Raw genomic sequence first — 25,000 nt, 5'->3', positions numbered from 1 at the left:
TACCTTGGTTCAGGGCCAGCTCTGTCTCTCCCCACCCTACCTTGGTTCAGGGCCAGCGCTGTCTCTCCCAACCCTACCTTGGTTCAGGACCAGCTCTGTCTCTCCCAACCCTACCTTGGTTCAGGGCCAGCTCTGTCTCTCCCAACCCTACCTTGGTTCAGGGCCAGCTCTGTCTCTCCCAACCCTACCATGGTTCAGGGCCAGCTCTGTCTCTCCCCACCCTACCTTGGTTCAGGGCCAGCTCTGTCTCTCCCAACCCTACCTTGGTTCAGGGCCAGCTCTGTCTCTCCCCACCCTACCATGGTTCAGGACCAGCTCTGTCTCTCCCCACCCTACCATGGTTCAGGGCCAGCTCTGTCTCTCCCCACCCTACCATGGTTCAGGGCCAGCTCTGTCTCTCCCAACCCTACCTTGGTTCAGGGCCAGCTCTGTCTCTCCCCACCCTACCTTGGTTCAGGGCCAGCTCTGTCTCTCCCCACCCTACCTTGGTTCAGGGCCAGCGCTGTCTCTCCCAACCCTACCTTGGTTCAGGGCCAGCTCTGTCTCTTCCAACCCTACCTTGGTTCAGGACCAGCTCTGTCTCTCCACCCTACCTTGGTTCAGGGCCAGCTCTGTCTCTCCCAACCCTACCATGGTTCAGGGCCAGCTCTGTCTCTCCCAACCCTACCATGGTTCAGGGCCAGCTCTGTCTCTCCCAACCCTACCTTGGTTCAGGACCAGCTCTGTCTCTTCCAACCCTACCTCGGTTCAGGGCCAGCTCTGTCTCTCCCAACCCTACCTTGGTTCAGGGCCAGCTCTGTCTCTCCCAACCCTACCTTGGTTCAGGGCCAGCTCTGTCTCTCCCAACCCTACCTTGGTTCAGGGCCAGCTCTGTCTCTCCCAACCCTACCATGGTTCAGGGCCAGCTCTGTCTCTCCCCACCCTACCTTGGTTCAGGGCCAGCTCTGTCCCTCCCCACCCTACCTTGGTTCAGGACCAGCTCTGTCTCTCCCAACCCTACCATGGTTCAGGGCCAGCTCTGTCTCTCCCAACCCTACCATGGTTCAGGGCCAGCTCTGTCTCTCCCCACCCTACCTTGGTTCAGGGCCAGCTCTGTCCCTCCCCACCCTACCTTGGTTCAGGACCAGCTCTGTCTCTCCCAACCCTACCATGGTTCAGGGCCAGCTCTGTCTCTCCACCCTACCTTGGTTCAGGACCAGCTCTGTCTCTCCCAACCCTACCATGGTTCAGGGCCAGCTCTGTCTCTCCCCACCCTACCTTGGTTCAGGACCAGCTCTGTCTCTCCCCACCCTACCTTGGTTCAGGACCAGCTCTGTCTCTCCCCACCCTACCTTGGTTCAGGACCAGCTCTGTCTCTCCCCACCCTACCTTGGTTCAGGGCCAGCTCTGTCTCTTCCAACCCTACCTTGGTTCAGGGCCAGCTCTGTCTCTCCCAACCCTACCTTGGTTCAGGACCAGCTCTGTCTCTCCCAACCCTACCATGGTTCAGGGCCAGCTCTGTCTCTCCACCCTACCTTGGTTCAGGGCCAGCTCTGTCTCTCCACCCTACCTTGGTTCAGGGCCAGCTCTGTCTCTCCCCACCCTACCTTGGTTCAGGGCCAGCTCTGTCTCTCCCCACCCTACCATGGTTCAGGGCCAGCTCTGTCTCTCCCCACCCTACCATGGTTCAGGGCCAGCTCTGTCTCTCCACCCTACCATGGTTCAGGGCCAGCTCTGTCTCTTCCAACCCTACCTTGGTTCAGGGCCAGCTCTGTCTCTCCCCACCCTACCTTGGTTCAGGGCCAGCTCTGTCTCTCCCAACCCTACCTTGGTTCAGGGCCAGCTCTGTCTCTCCCAACCCTACCTTGGTTCAGGGCCAGCTCTGTCTCTTCCAACCCTACCTTGGTTCAGGGCCAGCTCTGTCTCTCCCCACCCTACCTTGGTTCAGGGCCAGCTCTGTCTCTTCCAACCCTACCTTGGTTCAGGGCCAGCTCTGTCTCTCTCCACCCTACCTTGGTTCAGGGCCAGCTCTGTCTCTCCCAACCCTACCATGGTTCAGGGCCAGCTCTGTCTCTCCCAACTCTACCTTGGTTCAGGGCCAGCTCTGTCTCTCCACACTACCTTGGTTCAGGGCCAGCTCTGTCTCTCCCAACCCTACCTTGGTTCAGGGCCAGCTCTGTCTCTCCCAACCCTACCATGGTTCAGGGCCAGCTCTGTCTCTCCCCACCCTACCTTGGTTCAGGGCCAGCTCTGTCTCTCCCAACCCTACCTTGGTTCAGGGCCAGCTCTGTCTCTTCCAACCCTACCTTGGTTCAGGGCCAGCTCTGTCTCTCCCCACCCTACCTTGGTTCAGGGCCAGCTCTGTCTCTCCCAACCCTACCTTGGTTCAGGGCCAGCTCTGTCTCTCCCCACCCTACATTGGTTCAGGGCCAGCTCTGTCTCTCCCAACCCTACCTTGGTTCAGGGCCAGCTCTGTCTCTCCCCACCCTACCTTGGTTCAGGGCCAGCTCTGTCTCTTCCAACCCTACCTTGGTTCAGGGCCAGCTCTGTCTCTCCCCACCCTACCTTGGTTCAGGGCCAGCTCTGTCTCTCCCCACCCTACCTTGGTTCAGGGCCAGCTCTGTCTCTCCCCACCCTACCTTGGTTCAGGGCCAGCTCTGTCTCTCCCAACCCTACCATGGTTCAGGGCCAGATCTGTCTCTCCCAACCCTACCATGGTTCAGGGCCAGCTCTGTCTCTCCCAACCCTACCATGGTTCAGGGCCAGCTCTGTCTCTCCCCACCCTACCATGGTTCAGGGCCAGCTCTGTCTCTCTCCACCCTACCATGGTTCAGGGCCAGCTCTGTCTCTCCCCACCCTACCTTGGTTCAGGGCCAGCTCTGTCCCTCCCCACCCTACCTTGGTTCAGGACCAGCTCTGTCTCTCCCAACCCTACCATGGTTCAGGGCCAGCTCTGTCTCTCCACCCTACCTTGGTTCAGGACCAGCTCTGTCTCTCCCAACCCTACCATGGTTCAGGGCCAGCTCTGTCTCTCCCCACCCTACCTTGGTTCAGGACCAGCTCTGTCTCTCCCCACCCTACCTTGGTTCAGGACCAGCTCTGTCTCTCCCCACCCTACCTTGGTTCAGGGCCAGCTCTGTCTCTCCCCACCCTACCTTGGTTCAGGGCCAGCTCTGTCTCTTCCAACCCTACCTTGGTTCAGGGCCAGCTCTGTCTCTCCCAACCCTACCTTGGTTCAGGACCAGCTCTGTCTCTCCCAACCCTACCATGGTTCAGGGCCAGCTCTGTCTCTCCACCCTACCTTGGTTCAGGGCCAGCTCTGTCTCTCCACCCTACCTTGGTTCAGGGCCAGCTCTGTCTCTCCCCACCCTACCTTGGTTCAGGGCCAGCTCTGTCTCTCCCCACCCTACCATGGTTCAGGGCCAGCTCTGTCTCTCCCCACCCTACCATGGTTCAGGGCCAGCTCTGTCTCTCCACCCTACCATGGTTCAGGGCCAGCTCTGTCTCTTCCAACCCTACCTTGGTTCAGGGCCAGCTCTGTCACTCCCCACCCTACCTTGGTTCAGGGCCAGCTCTGTCTCTCCCAACCCTACCTTGGTTCAGGGCCAGCTCTGTCTCTCCCAACCCTACCTTGGTTCAGGGCCAGCTCTGTCTCTTCCAACCCTACCTTGGTTCAGGGCCAGCTCTGTCTCTCCCCACCCTACCTTGGTTCAGGGCCAGCTCTGTCTCTTCCAACCCTACCTTGGTTCAGGGCCAGCTCTGTCTCTCTCCACCCTACCTTGGTTCAGGGCCAGCTCTGTCTCTCCCAACCCTACCATGGTTCAGGGCCAGCTCTGTCTCTCCCAACTCTACCTTGGTTCAGGGCCAGCTCTGTCTCTCCACCCTACCTTGGTTCAGGGCCAGCTCTGTCTCTCCCAACCCTACCTTGGTTCAGGACCAGCTCTGTCTCTCCCCACCCTACCTTGGTTCAGGACCAGCTCTGTCTCTCCCCACCCTACCTTGGTTCAGGGCCAGCTCTGTCTCTTCCAACCCTACCTTGGTTCAGGGCCAGCTCTGTCTCTCCCAACCCTACCTTGGTTCAGGACCAGCTCTGTCTCTCCCAACCCTACCATGGTTCAGGGCCAGCTCTGTCTCTCCCAACCCTACCATGGTTCAGGGCCAGCTCTGTCTCTCCACCCTACCTTGGTTCAGGGCCAGCTCTGTCTCTCCACCCTACCTTGGTTCAGGGCCAGCTCTGTCTCTCCCCACCCTACCATGGTTCAGGGCCAGCTCTGTCTCTCCCCACCCTACCATGGTTCAGGGCCAGCTCTGTCTCTCCACCCTACCATGGTTCAGGGCCAGCTCTGTCTCTTCCAACCCTACCTTGGTTCAGGGCCAGCTCTGTCACTCCCCACCCTACCTTGGTTCAGGGCCAGCTCTGTCTCTCCCAACCCTACCTTGGTTCAGGGCCAGCTCTGTCTCTCCCAACCCTACCTTGGTTCAGGGCCAGCTCTGTCTCTTCCAACCCTACCTTGGTTCAGGGCCAGCTCTGTCTCTCCCCACCCTACCTTGGTTCAGGGCCAGCTCTGTCTCTTCCAACCCTACCTTGGTTCAGGGCCAGCTCTGTCTCTCTCCACCCTACCTTGGTTCAGGGCCAGCTCTGTCTCTCCCAACCCTACCATGGTTCAGGGCCAGCTCTGTCTCTCCCAACTCTACCTTGGTTCAGGGCCAGCTCTGTCTCTCCACCCTACCTTGGTTCAGGGCCAGCTCTGTCTCTCCCAACCCTACCTTGGTTCAGGGCCAGCTCTGTCTCTCCCAACCCTACCATGGTTCAGGGCCAGCTCTGTCTCTCCCCACCCTACCTTGGTTCAGGGCCAGCTCTGTCTCTCCCAACCCTACCTTGGTTCAGGGCCAGCTCTGTCTCTTCCAACCCTACCTTGGTTCAGGGCCAGCTCTGTCTCTCCCCACCCTACCTTGGTTCAGGGCCAGCTCTGTCTCTCCCAACCCTACCTTGGTTCAGGGCCAGCTCTGTCTCTCCCCACCCTACCTTGGTTCAGGGCCAGCTCTGTCTCTTCCAACCCTACCTTGGTTCAGGGCCAGCTCTGTCTCTCCCCACCCTACCTTGGTTCAGGGCCAGCTCTGTCTCTCCCAACCCTACCATGGTTCAGGGCCAGCTCTGTCTCTCCCCACCCTACCTTGGTTCAGGGCCAGCTCTGTCTCTCCCAACCCTACCATGGTTCAGGGCCAGCTCTGTCTCTCCCAACCCTACCATGGTTCAGGGCCAGCTCTGTCTCTCCCAACCCTACCATGGTTCAGGGCCAGCTCTGTCTCTCCCCACCCTACCATGGTTCAGGGCCAGCTCTGTCTCTCCCCACCCTACCTTGGTTCAGGGCCAGCTCTGTCTCTCCCAACCCTACCTTGGTTCAGGGCCAGCTCTGTCTCTCTTGACCTCTTGATTGGCCAGTCCAAGCGGATTGTTATTCGTTCAGATGGTGACGAAACATCAATATGTACAAAAAGGAAGCTACAAGGAGGCATGCCCAAACTAAAGATTGAAAACCAAACGAAAGGCCTCACAGCCACTAAACCAACCAGCAGCATCGCGGCTCTCCAAGCTGGCACTCTGACTGATCACCTTAATTGGCGGCACGTGATGTGCTTAACAAGCAGGCTCAGCACCAGGACAAGGTTGCTGTTGCCCCCTGGGGGAATGGAGTGTGGAAGTGGAACCTGGATAACGTGTTTGTCTATGTCCTAACATTAATCTTCCCACCATAACATAACTCTCAATCCTGTCTCACGCTACCAGGTTCTGTTGAGCTAGTGTACAGAGGAGAGACCGTGGGAACTGAATGTAGTTCTCTGAACTAAACGATTAAAACACAAATGTGCAAAGACAGTACAGGCCAGGGAATGTACTGTAGCTAGAACATAGCTTAGCAAAGCACATTAGATATGCAACATGTAAGAGGAATGAGTGTCTGTGTTTCGTCTGCCTATTTTGTCAATGAGGCATTAAGAAGGACAGAAATAATTAATTTAAATGTAGCTTAGGAGATAGTATGCATGTAACACACACACACACACACAAGATAGAAACAAACAGCGTACATGGCTAATGGGTGTTTCTTCCTGGTGTTTGTTTCTTCCTGGTGTTTGTGCATGGGGCATGCATCTGGACTGACATCCTGGATGCACAGTGAGGTAGTTAGTTTTCACTCCAGTCATAAATAGTCATCCTTGGCCTAGCCTTCAACCTCCAGAACACAGAGGACAGGCGGTAGAGAGAGGAAGGGACTAGGAAACACTGATAGGTCAAGGTCCATAACAATGATGCAGAGTAGGATGAGAGGTGGACACAGGATGTATTATAATAACACAGCATAACAGATAACGGGTTTCTCCTAAACTAGGCATTTCTTATTCAAATGATAACAATACATTTGTTAAAAACATCAAAGTAAAAATAACATTTTAATAATATGTGTAGACTATTTGAAAATGCATTTTATTTCCAAGTATGAAAAAACGGTTTTTGTAATTTTCAACAAAAAAAATCTCTCAAAGCCCTCTCATAAAAATAAATAAATAATAAATTTCTCCCTCAGTGCATTTTCATGCGCAGACAGAGACCCAGATGTAACACTTCGCGCTTCCAGCGCAGCTTCCCACAGGTACTCTGTTAACATCAGATTGCATCACTTCCCTGAAACACGCCGAATCCATGTTCAATTCACACAGCATGTCTGCACCGATTTAACTTTACTGCGATATGATCCAACTCCTCAGTTCATCAACAATAGAGGCATCAACCCCGACATGTCAGTCACAGTGATAGGTAGAGAGATATGTCCAAACTTTCCTTCAATAGTTCACTAATACTTCAACAGTTTTCGCTATTAATTTCATGCCATTGTGTTAGAAATAGGACTGTTACTTACAGTTAACACTACTGGTATCCATGTGTGTTTTCCTATCCGCTTCTTCTTTGACGTTCATTTATTTTGCACAAGTTTTCGCAGCAGTCGGCTACACGACGTGGACCCATGTGTGGCGTAAGTGACACACAGAGACGAGTCAGTCACAGACTAGAGTTTACCTCATCTGCTCGCTCTCACAGGGTCCTAGCGCTAGTTTAAAAATACATATAATTGGCTACTGTGCTACACAGATGACATCACCTTAGTACAATCAACACAGACAAATATCCACTTGTAAACTGCTTTAATTTAAATAAAAGATGTACATCATTTGTTGAGCAGTAGTTCTGACATTGAAATAAATAATATGCAGATTGCTTTGTACAGTTTCAAAATGAAAACATAAATTTAAAGGTCTCCCAAACCTTTTATAATGGATATAGATTCAAAAATGAGATTGTGAATTCTGGAAGTACTGTATGTACATTATTGACCGGTATTGCTGTTAGTATTGTAAATATCTATGATAATTTGCGACTCACACACACACACACACACACACACACACACACACACACACACACACACACACACACACACACACACACACACACACACACACACACACACACACACACCTATAAAACAAACAACCATTACAAAGATGGCAGTAAGAGTTATTTATACTAGATGACTACTGCTAGTCAGTATGACTAATATTCGTCTGATAAAGACAGTGCTGCATACACTAACAATCAGAACTATATTTTCCTATGACGCACAACCTCATACCAGACCATTCAAATACAACTGATAGAAAAAGGACAGCTTTGCATGTAGGCTACCAAGAATATTGTATGTTCTATTGGATTACCAGGAGTCACCTCTTCAAAACCCAACAGGAGAATACTGGGAGTCACCTCTTCAAAACCCAACAGGAGATAACTAGGAGTCACCTCTTCAAAACCCAACAGGAGATAACTAGGAGTCACCTCTTCAAAACCCAACAGGAGATAACTAGGAGTCACCTCTTCAAAACCCAACAGGAGATAACTAGGAGTCACCTCTTCAAAACCCAACAGGAGATAACTAGGAGTCACATCTTCAAAACCCAACAGGAGATAACTAGGAGTCACCTCTTCAAAACCCAACAGGAGATAACTAGGAGTCACCTCTTCAAAACCCAACAGGAGAAAACTAGGAGTCACATCTTCAAAACCCAACAGGAGATAACTAGGAGTCACCTCTTCAAAACCCAACAGGAGATAACTAGGAGTCACCTCTTCAAAACCAAACAGGAGATAACTAGGTATCACCTCTTCAAAACCCAACAGGAGATAACTAGGAGTCACATCTTCAAAACCCAACAGGAGATAACTAGGAGTCACATCTTCAAAACCCAACAGGAGATAACTAGGAGTCAACTCTTCAAAACCCAACAGAAGATAACTAGGAGTCACCTCTTCAAAACCCAACAGGAGATAACTAGGTATCACCTCTTCAAAACCCAACAGGAGATAACTAGGTATCACCTCTTCAAAACCCAACAGGAGATAACTAGGAATCACCTCTTCAAAACCCAACAGGATAATGTTTTGTTCTACTCTATGCACACTATAGTGTATTCTTTAGCAACCCGTAATCATTTCACCTCCTAAGTTGATTTAGATCGCACTGTATGAACCTTTTTTCATATATATATCAGGACCCTGGTTGTCCTTTGGATTGGTATCCACGTAGACCAATCAGGACAATTCCATCAAATCAATTCCACTTCAACATCCACAAAATTCCCTCGATTCCTTCCCTTCTCACCTCGATTCATTCCCTCCTCACCTTGGTATTGTTCAAGGAAGAGTTCATTCAATCCCTTTCAGTTGTAATCTAATTCAGATGCATTCCTCTATTTCATCTCTAATCCAGACTTCTGGTCACCAATCCCTTCAATCTACTTTCCTCCACAGGCAGATACATTTTCCCTTTTTATTCAGAAACAGTTCAGATTCAGATCTAATTAATGTATATCTCTATTCATTATCTCTGTCTCCATGTGTTGAGTTAGAATCAGATCAAGTCTCCCCATGAAGTCACGTCATCTTTCATCCTAACTACAATCCCAGCTCTGAATACAATTCAAGATCCAATCATAACATGATATTCCATTACTGTAAATGAAACCCTTTGGTTCAATTGAAATTGATAAGACTAAATAATCCCAAACTCCAATACATACATTACATTGTTTGAATCCTTCCCATCAATTTAGTAAATCATGGGGATGGGGCGAGATCAGGTGGGACCATTCTAGCCAATGAGAGGGCAGACACCTGTGCGAACAACAGGCCATAGTGATAGATGGACTCATCTTCGTATTTGTGCCATTATAGAGTCTGTGACAGCCTCAAAGGCGCTGCCCATGCTATCTTCATTTTAAAGTAGTACATTTTCTTCTTCTTTTTAATTTTTTAAGTCATTGAAATTTGGAGCTATTAATATTTTAAATGATTGTTCCATGTACATTGTGTAATTTACTGATAGTCCTTAACTAGCCCCATAGGGATTTCAAATGTCAAACCAAATTGAAATAAACCCAAGCCAAGGAAAACTGTTACAGTACCCTTCATTCTGTCAGGGTACCCTTCATTCTGTCAGGGTACCCTTCATTCTGTGACATAACATTTTTTCTATTATCTCGCAAATCTCTGATTTTGGACGAGACTGACTTTATGACCAAAACAATCCTATTTACACTTTGTAGTCAATTTTGACACTTGAATAAATGATTTTGACTCATATCGATGCCACATAGGCCATTTTCAAAAAGAGAAGTTGCTTTTTAGGGGCAGTCACTCTTTAAGCATGTTAGTGTCTAAAACAAAACAACACAAACAAACTCATTGGTTCTTAATATAGTTATATTACTTTGGTTTTTCAGTAAACACACAATGATCCACACATTCTCTTAAACCGTACTACCACAATCTATCAATCTAGCCTTTCACTCCGTGGTGAACCCTTGCTCTATTAAGAAATACAACGTTTTAGTCTCAATGTAAAAAAAAAATAATAATAAAAGTCTGCGAATGAAACAATATATTTAGAGTACAGAAAGCAAGGACAGAGTTGATCTGGTAGCACGTTCTGTTTGGAGAGTTTGCTGGTGTTCTCTTTCCTGCTTGATCATAAGATAATGTCTCAGAGCTCTCCAAACCTGCAACCTGAAAAAGTTCAAATCTGCTATAACCTCATGACATGACAGCCATGAACTATAGTTAAACTCCTTCTAATAAAGCAAACACATAATACTGAAAGCATAGGCAGAACTAGCCTGGTCTAGTCCTCCCACAAACAGACATGGCTCAGGAGGAGGAGCCTGTTACTCCTCTTTCTCCAGAGATATATTATTGATGTATAGACTCAGGCTGGCTGGGTTTCTCTGGCCCGGAGGATGTCCTGGAACAACAGAACTATATCATTACAACTCATTCTATTTCTATGGCTAGAACCCAAGCTGGTTTTAGTTCTGGTTCTGCTGTGACTTTGACCTGATGGAACGAGGACTACCCAGACTGGTTATTATGGCTCTCAGTGAGCCCCTCTAACGTTAAGCCCAGCAGGCTGCTATACTGAGCTTCGACAGTCTGGTCCTTTCAGAACAGTCGGACTTGTTTCTTGAGCTCGTTTCTCTTCCACAGTGCCAGCCGGTCAAAATCAGCCATAGTCATCCTAAACACCCGGTAGAAGTCCTCAGGAGACAGGTGACGCTGGCAGAGAGAGATTACACACAGGTTAGTGTTGTTGGAGACATTGTCATACCCAACTCAGAAATGGAAATACAATTGACTTACTATATAGTACAGTTGAAGTTGGAAGTTTACATACACATAGGTTGGTGTCATTAAAAATAATTTTTCAACCACTCCACAAATTTCTTGATAACAAACTATAGTTTTGGCAAGTCGGTTAGGACATCTACTTTGTGTATGACGCAAGTCCTTTTTCCAACAATTGTTTACAGACAGATTATTTCACTTATAATTCACTGTATCACAATTCCAGTGGGTCAGAAGTTTACATACACTAAGTTGACTGTGCCTTTAAACAGCATGGAAAATTCCAGAAAATTATGTCATGGCCTTAGAAGCTTCTGATAGGCTAATTGACATCATTTGAGTCAATTGGAGGTGTACCTGTGGATGTATTTCAAGGCCTACCTTCAAACTCAGTGCCTCTTTGCTTGACATCATGGGAAAATCAAAAGAAATCAGCCATGACCTCAGAAAAACAATTGTAGACCTCCACAAGTCTGGTTCATCCTTGGGAGCAATTTCCAAACTCCTGAAGGTACCACGTTCATCTATACAAACAATAGTACGCAAGTATAAACATCATGGGACCACGCAGCCGTCACACCACTCAGGAAGGTGACGCATTCTGTCTCCTAGAGATGAACGTACTTTGGTTCGAAAAGGGCAAATCAAACCCAGAACAACAGCAAAGGACCTTGTGAAGATGCTGGAGGAAACGGGTACAAAAGTATCCATATCCACAGTAAAACAAGTCCTGTATCGACATAACCTGAAAGGCTGCTCAGCAAGGAAGAAGCCACTGCTCCAAAACCGCCATAAAAAAGCCAGACTATGGTTTGCAACTGCACATGGGGACAAAGATTGTACTTTTTGGAGAAATGTCCTCTGGTCTGATGAAACAAAAATAGAACTGTTTGGCCATAATAACCATCGTTATGTTTGGAGGAAAAAGAGGGGAGGCTTGCAAGCCGAAGAACACCATCCCAACCGTGAAGGACGGGGGTGGCAGCATCCTGTTGTGGGGGTGCTTTGCTGCAGGAAGGACTGGTGCACTTCACAAAATAGATAGCATCATGAGGCAGGAAATGTATGTGGATATATTGAAGCAACATCTCAAGACATCAGTCAGGAAGTTAAAGCTTGGTCGCAAATGGGTCTTCCAAATGGACAATGACCCCAAGCATACTTCCAAAGTTGTGGCAAAATGGCTTAAGGACAGCAAAGTCAAGGTATTGGAGTGGCCATCACAAAGCACTGACCTCAATCCTATAGAAAAATTTGTGGACAGAACTGAAAAAGCGTGTGCGAGCAAGGAGGCCTACCAACCTGACTCAATTACACCAGCTCTGTCAGGAGGAATGGGCCAAAATTCACCCAACTTATTGTGGGAAGCTTGTGGAAGGCGTTTGACTCAAGTTAAACAATTTAAAGGCAATGCTACCAAATACTAATTGAGTGTATGTAAACTTCTGACCCACTGGGAATGTGATGAAAGAAATAAAAGCTGAAATAAATCATTCTCTCTACTATTATTCTGAAATGTCATTCTTAAAATAAAGTGGTGATCCTAACTGACAGGGAATTTGTATGAGGATTAAACGTCAGGAATTGTGAAAAACTGAGTTTACATGTATTTGGCTAAGGTGTATGTAAACTCCCGACTTCAACTGTATGTGCAGTGAGATGTGTTCATTACTTGCATGTTTACAAACCTGAGAGAAACTCACCTCTAGTCTGGCTCTGTCCACGTCATTGGGGGGCTGGTTCTGCCTCCTTATGGTGACTACCAACACGTCATATGGGTAGATCTGGAGGAGGAATGGTTATGAGGAAAACATCAAATGTTTTTAGATTTTCACACCATAAATAAACTATGCAATGCTGGCCATCCTATTGTCAACGAATCACAGATGTTTGCCTGGGTCATTCATTCACCTGTACTTCCTCTGACAACAATCCCACTTCCTGGTTCTGACCTGAGGTCAATACCAAAGGTAAAATAGGATGGACACTAGCTCACTGATCAGTCGGGACAACGCTCTCATTATCTCTCTCTCTCGGAAGGGCTTTGAACCTCCTTCCCTGTCCAGACCTAATTTCCAGGTGAGTGGACCTGGGGTGTCTCCTGAGAGGAGCAGAGGACTCTTATCTCTGTGACACCATGGACGAGGTCAATTCCTGTAGATCCGGCAGTAGGAACTGTCCCGCCAGCCCAGACTTCCTCATAGAGACATAGGGAGAATCTCAATTGCATACAGCAGGTAGCCTAGCAGTTAGAGTGTTAGGCCAGGAACCGAAAGGATGCTGGTTCGAATACCTGAGCAGTCAAGGTGAAAAATCTGATGTGTTCTTGAGCAAGGCACTTAATCCTAATTTACTCCAGGGGTGCCGTACTACTATGGCTGACCCTGTAAAACAACACATTTCACTGCACCAATTAGGTATATGTTTTCTCAATTTCCTATTTCCTATTCTAGTGTTCTCTACTAGTGTTCTCTACTAGTGTTCTCTACTAGTGTTCTCAACTAGTGTTCTCTACGAGTGTTCTCTTCTAGTGTTCTCTACTAGTGTTCTCTACTAGTGTTCTCTTCTAGTGTTCTCTACTAGTGTTCTCTACTAGTTGTTCTCTACTAGTGTTCTCTACTAGTGTTCTCTACTAGTGTTCTCTACTAGTGTTCTCTTCTAGTGTTCTGTAGTAGTGTTCTCTACTAGTGTTCTCTTCTAGTGTTCTCTACTAGTGTTCTCTACTAGTGTTCTCTACTAGTGTTCTCTACTAGTGTTCTCTTCTAGTGTTCTCTACTAGTGTTCTCTAAGAGTGTTCTCTTCTAGTGTTCTCTTCTAGTGTTCTCTTCTAGTGTTCTCTACTAGTGTTCTGTAGTAGTGTTCTCTACTAGTGTTCTCTACTAGTGTTCTCTTCTAGTGTTCTCTACTAGTGTTCTCTTCTAGTGTTCTGTAGTAGTGTTCTGTAGTAGTGTTCTCTTCTAGTGTTCTGTAGTAGTGTTCTCTACTAGTGTTCTCTTCTAGTGTTCTGTAGTAGTGTTCTCTACTAGTGTTCTCTTCTAGGGTTCTGTAGTAGTGTTCTCTACTAGTGTTCTCTAATAGTGTTCTCTTCTAGTGTTCTCTACTAGTGTTCTCTTCTAGTGTTCTGTAGTAGTGTTCTCTACTAGTGTTCTCTTCTAGTGTTCTCTACTAGTGTTCTCTACTAGTGTTCTCTACTAGTGTTCTCTACTAGTGTTCTCTTCTAGTGTTCTCTACTAGTGTTCTCTTCTAGTGTTCTGTAGTAGTGTTCTCTACTAGTGTTCTCTTCTAGTGTTCTGTAGTAGTGTTCTCTACTAGTGTTCTCTACTAGTGTTCTCTTCTAGTGTTCTCTACTAGTGTTCTCTACTAGTGTTCTCTACTAGTGTTCTCTACTAGTGTTCTCTACTAGTGTTCTCTACTAGTGTTCTGTAGTAGTGTTCTCTACTAGTGTTCTCTTCTAGTGTTCTCTACTAGTGTTCTCTTCTAGTGTTCTCTACTAGTGTTCTCTTCTAGTGTTCTCTACTAGTGTTCTCTACTAGTGTTCTGTAGTAGTGTTCTCTACTAGTGTTCTCTACTAGTGTTCTCTACTAGTGTTCTCTTCTAGTGTTCTCTACTAGTGTTCTCTTCTAGTGTTCTCTACTAGTGTTCTCTTCTAGTGTTCTGTAGTAGTGTACTCTACTAGTGTTCTGTAGTAGTGTTCTCTACTAGTGTTCTCTTCTAGTGTTCTGTAGTAGTGTACTCTACTAGTGTTCTGTAGTAGTGTTCTCTACTAGTGTTCTCTTCTAGTGTTCTGTAGTAGTGTTCTCTACTAGTGTTCTCTACAGCCAGCTTACATTTGGTTCAGTGATAGTCAGTTTGTTCATTCATTTGCATAACATCTTACCTTGTATTCTGTAGAAAAAGAGAAAAAAAGAGCTGATCACCACATTTATTCATATTCTCATTGGTTATGTAATTTGTAAGTGATATTATTGAAAGGTACAGCCATGATTGCTTACCTCTGATTCCCCAGTTAACTGCACTGCTGCTGTCGTACTGGAAATAATCTGCACTCTGGGGCTGAAAGAGACAGACGACAAGAACAATTATTTTAGGGATACAAAAAAGTTATTGGTCTTTACTCTTGCTATGGTTTGGGTCCACACAGGATCCATTTACAACATCCAGATCCTGTGACAACCCCCCGCCCCCCCTCAGGGAACTCACCCTGTGCATTCCGTTCCTGCCATACCCTGGCAACGAGGCTGACTTGGAGATGAAGGAGTCTGAAAGAGAGGAAACACAAGCATCCCAGCCATTCAGCCTGGGACCTGACCCACACACTGCGTCCCAGCAGAACACCGCAGCACGCCTCAGTAGAAACACTGTGAGGGATGGGCAAGTAGCAATCTCTAACCGATAGCAAATGCAAGGCGATATAAGACACAGCAGGGGGCGCTAACAGCAAACACAATAGAGAAGCCCTCTGTGATTTTCATTTACAGGCAATGAAATTACAAAGAAATGTCAAAGCCTGGACCAAAAATGATTATGAAGCAGAATGTTATGTACTGGATATTGCATTGTTATTACATTGTTACGAAAATGTATGAAAATGTATTTCTGGACAAAAGCGTCTGCTAAATGAATCAAATGTAAGAATGCCTCCTCTATGATGCAACATTATAATCCTTGTGTAAACAATCATTAGCATAATTGATCGCAGGCTCTTGAAATGGCATTTGTTATCAATGTAATGATTATTGTCCCAGACAGAAAACAATCACATGGTCAAAGAGGAATGAATCAATCAATGTCAGTGGTGTAAAGTACTTAAGTAAAAATACTTGAATGTACTACTTTTTTGGGTATCTGTACTTTACTATGCTATTTATATTTTTGATAACTTTTACTTTTACTTCACTACATTCCTAAAGAAAATAATGTACTTTTTACTCCATACATTTTCCCTGACACCCAAAAGTACTCGTTACATTTTGAATGCTTAGCAGGACAGGACAATTGTCTAATTCACACACATTTCAACAGAACATCCATGGTCATCCCTACTGCCTCAGATCTGGAGGACTCACTAAAGACATGCTTCGTTTGTAAATGATGTCTGAGTGTTGGAGCTTGCTCCTGGCTATCAGAAAATACATTTAAAAAACAAGAAAATCGTACCGTCTCGTTTGCTTTATATAAGGAATTAGAAATTATTTATACTTTATACTTTGAATACTTAGGTATTTTTTAAAATATTTTTTTGATACTTAAGTATATTTAAAACCAAATACTTTTATACTTTTACTCAAGTAGTATTTTACTGGGTGACTTTTAACTTTTACTTGAGTCATTTTCTATTAAGGTGACTTTCACTTTTACTCAAGTATCGAAGTTCGATTCCCACGGGGGGCCAGTACAAAAAAAAAAAAAAATGCATGAAATGGTATGAAATGTATGTATTCGCTACTGTAAGTCGCTCTGGATAAGAGCGTCTGCTAAATGACTAAAATGTAAATGTAATTATAGCGTGAATTATAGGAAAATAATGCATGCTCTAGAATGCCCTTCCAGCGATTCAGAAACAAGTATTCCACAATGCCATGGTATTAACTGATGTAACTGTACTACTGTCCCCCAGTGATGACCCTGTGATGACCCTGTGATGACCCTGTCTACAGACAGACAATATACAGTAGGACACTGAGGCACCTCACTCACCACTGTCTGTACTGTAGTGGGATCTGGTGGGAGCTGAAGAGAGAGAGAGAGAGAGAGAGAGAGAGAGAGAGAGAGGAGAGAGAGAGAGAGAGAGAGAGAGAGAGAGAGAGAGAGAGAGAGAGAGAGAGAGAGAGAGAGAGAGAGAGAGAGAGAGAGAGAGATGGAAGGAGACAGAAAGAGAGAGAGAGAGAGATGGAAGGAGACAGAAAGAGAGAGAGAGATGGAAGGAGACAGAAAGAGAGAGTATGAAGAAAAAGAGAAGAGAAAGAGACGAGAGGTAGGAGAGAGAAAGAAAGAAAGAAAGAAAGAAAGAAAGAAAGAAAGGAGAGAGAGTATGAAGAAAAAGAGAAGAGAAAGAGACGAGAGGAAGGAGAGAGAAAGAAAGAAAGAAAGACACATAGTTAGATACAGCCTCTACCTGTACGGATGCACGGTTAAGTGTTCTCATCTGGTCTCATAAAGCTCCTATAATGGTTTCTCATCACAGCCTTGAAACTAAAGACCCTCCTGATACAATCAGTCTTAAATCCAGGGTCATGATAATGATGAAAGATACCAAACACAGAGCAGCTGTGGTTCACAAGTTTTAGGGGAAAAATGCTCTGGGATACTGTATAACACGGATGATGGAGCAGTGGAGGAAGTCTGTAGGGACATTAGATAACAATGCCACTGTTTGTCTTAGTGAGGCTTAAGACGTATAACAAAGAATAACAAGAGATATACAACAAAGAAAACTGAAATGACGGTGGGTTAAGTGCATCTAAAAGAGTATCTTAAACAAAACATCTCAGTCTTACCCCCCCGAAAAAAAACACACGTATTTGTCTTTTCCGACTACCGTAGTTCTGACTTTGCTGATAGCTACTTTATTGAGATACAAGGAGCTGACTACGACTGTGATGTGTGGTTGTCTCACCTAGCTATCTGAACATGAATTCACTAACCGGAAATCGCTCTGGATTGGAGCGTCTGCTAAATGACTTAAATGTAAATGTAAAATGTCTCACCTAGCTATCTGAACATGAATTCACTAACCGGAAATCGCTCTGGATTGGAGCGTCTGCTAAATGACCAAAAATGTCAATGTAAAAAAATGTAGATGAATAACCGTTGGATCAACATACAGATGGCATTCTGCCCTAGCAGCTGCTCTCCCCACAGCATGTGACTGCATATCAAAAGTCCAAAATAGCCCCCTATTCCTCATATAGCGCACTATCGACCATGTGACCTGTGACCTCACAATATAGGGAAAAGGGTGCCATTTGGGACGGACCCCCAGCAGGTCAGGTTAAACACCCAGATCAATGGCTCCTTCAGAAAGCTTTCATGTGCATCACATCAGTCAATGTGTCTGGCTGGTGCTGGTCCTGGTTGTGTTCTCACTTTCCCCAAAGACACAACATCCATTAAACATGGCGGAAGCTTTAATGAGTCATCAATAAAACAGGAAGAGGGACATGCAGAAGGTGGCTACAACTGGAGAGGGGGAAGTCGTATGTACGCCCTACATAAAAAACACACATCCCCCCTCTCCATCTCGCTGTCTCTCGCTCTCTCTCTCGTTTCCCCACCTTAACATGCAAACAGACACTTAATGTGATGAGTACGGAGGAGGGAGGAGGATCGATGTAAGTGTACACATCCTCCATCAGAGCAGTCTGAAACACATGACCAGGACAGTATCAGCTCTATGAGGGTGTGGACTGATTGACAGACATAGTATCTATCTCCAGCAATAAACCATTTCCTTCCATCTCTGCTCTCTGCTCTCTGCTCCCTGCTCTCTGCTCTCTTCTCCCTGCTCCCTGCTCTCTGCTCCCTGCTCCCTGCTCTCTGCTCTCTGCTCCCTGCTCTCTTCTCTCTGCTCTCTGCTCTCTGCTCCCTGCTCTCTGCTCCCTGCTCTCTGCTCCCTCCTCTCTGCTCCCTGCTCTCTGCTCCCTGCTCCCTGCTCTCTGCTCCCTTCTCTCTGCTCCCTGCTCTCTGCTCTCTGCTCCCTGCTCCCTGCTCTCTGCTCTCTGCTCCCTGCTCCCTGCTCTCTGCTCCCTGCTCTCTGCTCTCTGCTCTCTGCTCTCTGCTCCCTCCTCTCTGCTCTCTGCTCCCTGCTCTCTGCTCCCTGCTCCCTGCTCCCTGCTCTCTGCTCCCTGCTCTCTGCTCCCTGCTCTCTGCTCTCTGCTCCCTGCTCTCTGCTCCCTGCTCTCTGCTCCCTGCTCTCTGCTCCCTGCTCTCTGCTCCCTGCTCTCTGCTCTCTGCTCTCTGCTCTCTGCTCCCTGCTCTCTGCTCCCTGCTCCCTGCTCTCTGCTCCCTGCTCCCTGCTCTCTGCTCTCTGCACCCTGCTCCCTGCTCTCTGCTCCCTGCTCCCTGCTCTTTGCTCCCTGCTCTTTGCTGTTTGCTCTCTGCTCTCTTCTCCCTGCTCCCTGCTCTCTGCTCCCTGCTCTCTGCTCCCTGCTCCCTGCTCCCTGCTCTCTGCTCCCTGCTCTCTGCTCCCTGCTCTCTTCTCCCTGCTCTCTTCTCCCTGCTCTCTGCTCCCTGCTCTCTGCTCCCTCCTCTCTGCTCTCTGCTCCCTGCTCTCTGCTCCCTGCTCCCTGCTCTCTGCTCTCTGCTCCCTGCTCTCTGCTCCCTGCTCTCTTCTCCCTGCTCTCTTCTCCCTGCTCTCTGCTCCCTGCTCTCTGCTCTCTGCTCTCTGCTCCCTGCTCTCTGCTCCCTGCTCTCTGCTCTCTGCTCCCTCCTCTCTGCTCTCTGCTCTCTTCTCCCTGCTCTCTGCTCCCTGCTCTCTGCTCTCTGCTCTCTGCTCTCTGCTCCCTGCTCTCTGCTCCCTGCTCTCTGCTCTCTGCTCTCTGCTCCCTGCTCCCTGCTCTCTGCTCTCTGCTCCCTGCTCCCTTCTCCCTGCTCTCTTCTCCCTGCTCTCTTCTCCCTGCTCTCTGCTCTCTGCTCTCTTCTCCCTGCTCCCTCCTCTCTGCTCTCTTCTCCCTGCTCTCTGCTCCCTCCTCTCTGCTCTCTGCTCTCTTCTCCCTGCTCTCTGCTCCCTGCTCTCTGCTCTCTGCTCCCTGCTCCCTGCTCTCTGCTCCCTGCTCCCTGCTCTCTGCTCCCTGCTCTCTGCTCCCTGTTCTCTGCTCTCTGCTCTCTGCTCCCTGCTCTCTGCTCTCTGCTCCCTGCTCTTTGCTCCCTGCTCTCTGCTCTCTGCTCCCTGCTCTCTGCTCTCTGCTCTCTGCTCCCTGCTCCCTGCTCTTTGCTCCCTGCTCTCTGCTCCCTGCTCTCTGCTCTCTGCTCTCTGCTCCCTGCTCTCTGCTCTCTGCTCCCTGCTCTCTGCTCTCTGCTCTCTGCTCCCTGCTCCCTGCTCTTTGCTCCCTGCTCTCTGCTCCCTGCTCTCTGCTCTCTGCTCTCTGCTCTCTGCTCTCTGCTCTCTGCTCCCTGCTCTCTGCTCTCTGCTCCCTGCTCTCTGCTCTCTGCTCTCTGCTCCCTGCTCTACTCTCTGCCTGCCTGTGTGTTATCATTAGAGATGAGACATGATAAACTGCCATGATAGTTAATCAGGTTCAGTTGGTCACAGTGTATCAGTTTAATCAGGGAGAGGGGGTTGAAGGTCAAGGTTGTGTGTGTGTGTGTGTGTGTGTGTGTGTGTGTGTGTGTGTGTGTTGGGATGCACATCATTGTGCATGTCTTGCGATGTACATAATGTTAGATTACTTCTGAGTTTATGTGCGGCAAATGCTTGAAGCATGGTTTTTGTGTGTGGTTGGGTGGGTTCCACATTCTACTGCTCTGCCCCCCACTGTGCTGCCAGTGTAGAGGGGGTGTAGAGGGGGTCTGGGATATCCCCCACTGTGCTGCCAGTGTAGATAGGGTGTAGAGGGGGTCTGGGATATCCCCCACTGTGCTGCCAGTGTAGAGGGGGTGTAGAGGGGGTGTGGGATATCCCCCACTGTGCTGCCAGTGTAGATAGGGTGTAGAGGGGGTCTGGGATATCCCCCACTGTGCTGCCAGTGTAGATAGGGTGTAGAGGGGGTCTAGGATATCCCCCACTGTGCTGCCAGTGTAGAGGGGGTGTAGAGGGGTCTGGGATATCCCCCACTGAGCTGCCAGTGTAGAGGGGGTGTATAGGGGGTCTGGGATATCCCCCTGTCCCCAGCCCTATCTCAGCTGGAGCTGGGTGCTCTGTCTCTCCCTGGGTTCCCCTGACTAATCTATTAACAGTAGGAGAGGAGAGTACACAGGAACACCAGACAACTTCCTCTCTCTCTCCCTCCCCCTCTCTCCCCCCTCTCTCCATCTCTCTTTTGTTCTCTTCTCCCCGTCAGTGTGGGATCCTCCAGTGTCTGGGTACAGAGAAATGAATCACCACAGTCACAGGGATGGAAGCTCTGACCACATATCAAGTATGGCAACCCTGAGGGGGATCTCATATCACAACAACATCCCTCTCACTTGAATTTATACACCATCTGGCTACCCTCACCATCTGGCAAGGTCTCAAAATATTTCATCAATACGTAGCTACATACAGTATGTGATGGTCTAGTGATGGTTGATGTAAAGGCACAGCTTGGTGGTAGATTACATGTAGTGCGTCCCAAATGGGTCCTATTCACTATATAGTGCACCGGCCCTGGTCAAAAGTAGTGCACTATAAAGGGAATAGGGTGCCATTTGGGATTCATATGTAATATATCTGGATCGTCAAGACAGCGCTGAGTCATTATGGACCGGCTCCTCTTATAACAACATTCGTCAGTCAGTCAGCCCATCAGAGGCTGAGATTAAACTCATCCCTCATCTCTCTCTGTCTCAGACCCCTGGCGCTCTGCTCTCATCTCCACACTGCTGCTTAGGAGCTAGCTCGGGGCAGGCAGGCGGGCGGGCGGGCGGACAGACCTTCCCCATCGCTAAGCATTTTAGCACCAGGATCCGGATGAGAAATCTGGATCTATTATTGAATAATGTGGCTACTGAGCAAGTTGAGGAGACTAAACTGCTGGGTGTAAGCCTAGATAGCAAGCTATCATGGTAAAAAAATAGACTCAATGGTTACTAAAATGGGAGGTCTGTCCATGATAAGACGTTGTTCTGCAAAGAGGGACATACAGTAGGCAAATTGCAGTTGGTCAGTAACATGCATATGAGTCTCTCCTAGCTCAAAGTTGAGGAGAGATTTCCTGCAGCCCTATTGGTCTTTGTGTAAGGTTTTAGACAACACAACTCTACATAAAGAGAGACCTAAAACAACAACATAGCAAGGCAGCAACAGATGACAACAACTTGGTAGCAACACAACATGGTAGCAACACAACATAACAACAACTTGGTAGCAACACAACATGGTAGCAACACAACATAACAACAACTTGGTAGCAACACAACATGACAACAACTTGGTAGCAACACAACATGGTAGCAACACAACATAACAACAACTTGGTAGCAACACAACATGACAACAACTTGGTAGCAACACAACATGGTAGCAACATAAAACATGGTACAAACATTATTGGGCACAGACAACAGCACAAAGGGCAAGAAGGTAGAGACAACAATACATCACGCAAACCAGCCACAACTGTCAGTAAGAGCGTCCATGATTGTCACGTTCTGACCATAGAAAGCTTTTATTTTCTATGGTAGAGTAGGTCAGGGCGTGACAGGGGTTTTTGTCTAGTTTCTTTATGTCTATGTAGGTTCTAGTTTCTTTTTCTATGTTGGGGGTTTTGTCTAATTTATGTATTTCTATGTGGGGTTCTAGTTTTTGTATTTCTATGTTGTTGTTTTTTTGGGATGATCTCCAATTAGAGGCAGCTGGTCATCGTTGTCTCTAATTGGGGATCATATTTAAGTTGTTTTTCCCACTAGGTTTTGTGGGAGATTATTTTGAGTAAGTGTATGTTGCACCGCTTCTTCACGGTTTGTTGTTTTGTTCATTAGTTTATTTGTATGTCTTGCATAGTTTCACAGTTATAATAAAATGTGGAACGATACACACGCTGCGCTTTGGTACCATTCTTCAGACAGCCGTGACAATGATTGAGTCTTTGAATGAGGAGATTGAGATAAAACTGTCCAGTTTGAGTGTTTGTTGCAGCTCGTTCCAGTCGCTAGCTGCAGCGAACTGAAAAGAGGAGCGACCCAGGGATGTGTGTGCTTTGGGGACCTTTAACAGAATGTGACTGGCAGAACGGGTTGTTGACGTGTTGAAGCAGTTGGTACACAGTTCGTACGCTCATCAGATCAACAACAGGACATGCAACCAGTGTCTCTTCACAGTCCCCAGGTCCAGAACGAAGGCTGGGAAACACACAGTATTCAATAGAGCCATGACTACATGGAACTCTCTGGTAACCCAGGTAACTCAAGCTAAAAGTAAAAACAGATTCAAAAAACAGATAAAACACCTTAAGGAACGACAGGGACTGTGAAGAGACACACAGAGATTTTGATGCATTTTCTATTGTATTTTGCATTGTATTATGTATGTAATGTGTGGGTTGGGGTACGACTGTGATATGTGGTTGTCATGCCTGGCTATCTTATTAAGAGGAAGGCACTAGCTGTGGGTCTCTCTGGATGGCAGTGTCTGCTGAACGGCTCCATTGAATATTGATCTATATTATGTATTGTATCTGCTGTGTTGTTTCCTGTTTGGACCCTAGGAAGAGGAGCCGCTGCCTTGGCAGCAGTTGACTGGGGATCCTAATAAATACTATTGCTAACAGTGAGATGATCCATCACGCCTCAATATTTGTGTCAGTGTGGATAAAAGGATGGACTGGTGTGTAGCACCAGGACTAAATATTTCTCAGGGCTGTAAGTGGATTGTGGCGGGATGTCTTACATCCGTTGACAGTGTTGCTGTAGCCCACATTGTGCAGGGCCTCTTTGCTTCCACTGCGGGAGTTGCTACGGGAGTTGGTGCGGGAGTTCCGTGCGCTGCTCCACGGGTCATTGTCATAGGAACCAGACCTGGCTTTCATCTCCTCCTTCAGAATCATACGGCCTATACCACCTTGGAGCTAGGGAAGAGAAGGAGAGAGAGAGAGAGAAAGAGGGAGGGAAGGAAAGAGAGTAGAGAGAGAAAGAGAGAGGGAGGGGGAAGAGAGAGAGAGAGAAGTGAAAAGAGAAAGGGAGAGAGAGAGAAAGAGAGGACATGAGCATATGGCTTGAGCAGAACAACATGAATAATATCTGGGGCTGAAGACTGTTGCCCTGTAGACAACATTCATTAAATATTTACAGCCATATCTTGCCAAAACAACAAATAAGCAATGTTGAGTAATGGTATTTACTGAATATTTCTGCATTTTGAATCTTTAAAGAAATAAAACATTCAGATAAATAAATAATTTATAGTACATTTAATATTGCAAAGATGGCTAATCAATGTTTCCTTTTCATTGGTCCACACTCTCTCAGTCACAAATACAAATTAATAGCATTTTGAATAGCATTTATTGTGTCATACTGACTCTGTTAAGACTTTGATTCCACCCATCCTCCTCTCCACCTGAGGAAAACCTCCGGGCACGAGTAGCTGAGATGAGAGAGAGAAAAAAAAGAAAGAAAGAAAGAATGAGAGAAAGAATAGAGAGGGAAATCACAATTACTGTTAAGAGACAGCCTTTGAGAGAGAGTTGAAATACTCAAGGTTGCTACACACAGGAATTCTATAATGAGACGTGCTCTCTTTAGTTCAAAAACATCTTGATCAATACAGCAGTCAATTTCTCAATAACCCATTGAGCCAACAGTGAATCCTCTGGGTCCTTAGCAGCAGTACCTTTAGGAGAGGGAGTGTAGGGGTAGTGGTTAGACTGTACCTCTGGGAGAGGGAGTGTAGGGGTAGTGGTTAGACTGTGCCTCTGGGAGAGGGAACGTAGGGGTAGTGGTTAGACGGTACCTCTGGGAGAGGGAGTGTAGGGGTAGTGGTTAGACGGTACCTCTGGGAGAGGGAGTGTAGGGGTAGTGGTTAGACGGTACCTCTGGGAGAGGGAGTGTAGGGGTAGTGGTTAGACTGTACCTCTGGGAGAGGGAGTGTAGGGGTAGTGGTTAGACTGTACCTCTGGGAGAGGGAGTGTAGGGGTAGTGGTTAGACGGTACCTCTGGGAGAGGGAGTGTAGGGGTAGTGGTTAGACGGTACCTCTGGGAGAGGGAGTGTAGGGGTAGTGGTTAGACTGTACCTCTGGGAGAGGGAGTGTAGGGGTAGTGGTTAGACTGTACCTCTGGGAGAGGGAGCGTAGGGGTAGTGGTTAGACTGTACCTCTGGGAGAGGGAGTGTAGGGGTAGTGGTTAGACGGTACCTCTGGGAGAGGGAGTGTAGGGGTAGTGGTTAGACGGTACCTCTGGGAGAGGGAGCGTAGGGGTAGTGGTTAGACGGTACCTCTGGGAGAGGGAGTGTAGGGGTAGTGGTTAGACTGTACCTCTGGGAGAGGGAGTGTAGGGGTAGTGGTTAGACTGTACCTCTGGGAGAGGGAGTGTAGGGGTAGTGGTTAGACTGTACCTCTGGGAGAGGGAGTGTAGGGGTAGTGGTTAGACTGTACCTCTGGGAGAGGGAGTGTAGGGGTAGTGGTTAGACGGTACCTCTGGGAGAGGGAGCGTAGG

At 47.5% G+C, this 25,000-nt stretch overlaps 2 protein-coding genes across 5 annotated transcripts in view; both read right to left on the bottom strand.

The window, feature by feature from the left end:
• Window positions 1-7,061, bottom strand: part of afap1l1b (actin filament associated protein 1-like 1b) — a 39,875-nt gene extending 32,814 nt beyond the window's left edge. For all 3 annotated transcript variants that reach the window (XM_014198107.3, XM_082974767.1, XM_082974766.1), the window contains exon 1: window positions 6,900-7,061. In XM_014198107.3, coding sequence (XP_014053582.3) covers window positions 6,900-6,957 — 58 coding nt within the window. In that variant the 5' untranslated portion in view covers window positions 6,958-7,061. The remainder of the gene's footprint in view (window positions 1-6,899) is intronic.
• A 104-nt stretch (window positions 7,062-7,165) lies between these two features.
• LOC106603895 (actin-binding LIM protein 3) overlaps window positions 7,166-25,000 on the bottom strand; it is a 146,131-nt gene continuing 128,296 nt past the window's right edge. The window contains exons 14-21 of one of the 2 annotated variants that reach the window (XM_014198108.3): window positions 23,869-23,933; window positions 23,238-23,415; window positions 16,409-16,441; window positions 14,912-14,970; window positions 14,704-14,764; window positions 14,589-14,596; window positions 12,415-12,495; window positions 7,166-10,642 (exon numbers count right to left, since the gene is read on the bottom strand). In XM_014198108.3, coding sequence (XP_014053583.1) covers window positions 10,529-10,642; window positions 12,415-12,495; window positions 14,589-14,596; window positions 14,704-14,764; window positions 14,912-14,970; window positions 16,409-16,441; window positions 23,238-23,415; window positions 23,869-23,933 — 599 coding nt within the window. In that variant the 3' untranslated portion in view covers window positions 7,166-10,528. Of the gene's footprint in view, window positions 10,643-12,414; window positions 12,496-14,423; window positions 14,765-14,911; window positions 14,971-16,408; window positions 16,442-23,237; window positions 23,416-23,868; window positions 23,934-25,000 lie in introns of those variants that run through there. The other variant, XM_082974768.1, reaches the window with a different exon arrangement.

This window comes from Salmo salar, chromosome 04, assembly GCF_965601325.2.
Source record: "Salmo salar chromosome 04, fSalSal1, whole genome shotgun sequence".
Classification (NCBI taxonomy): domain Eukaryota; kingdom Metazoa; phylum Chordata; class Actinopteri; order Salmoniformes; family Salmonidae; genus Salmo; species Salmo salar.
The sequence above is the reverse complement of the archived record's forward strand: the minus strand, read 5'-3'. Positions and strand labels throughout refer to the sequence as shown.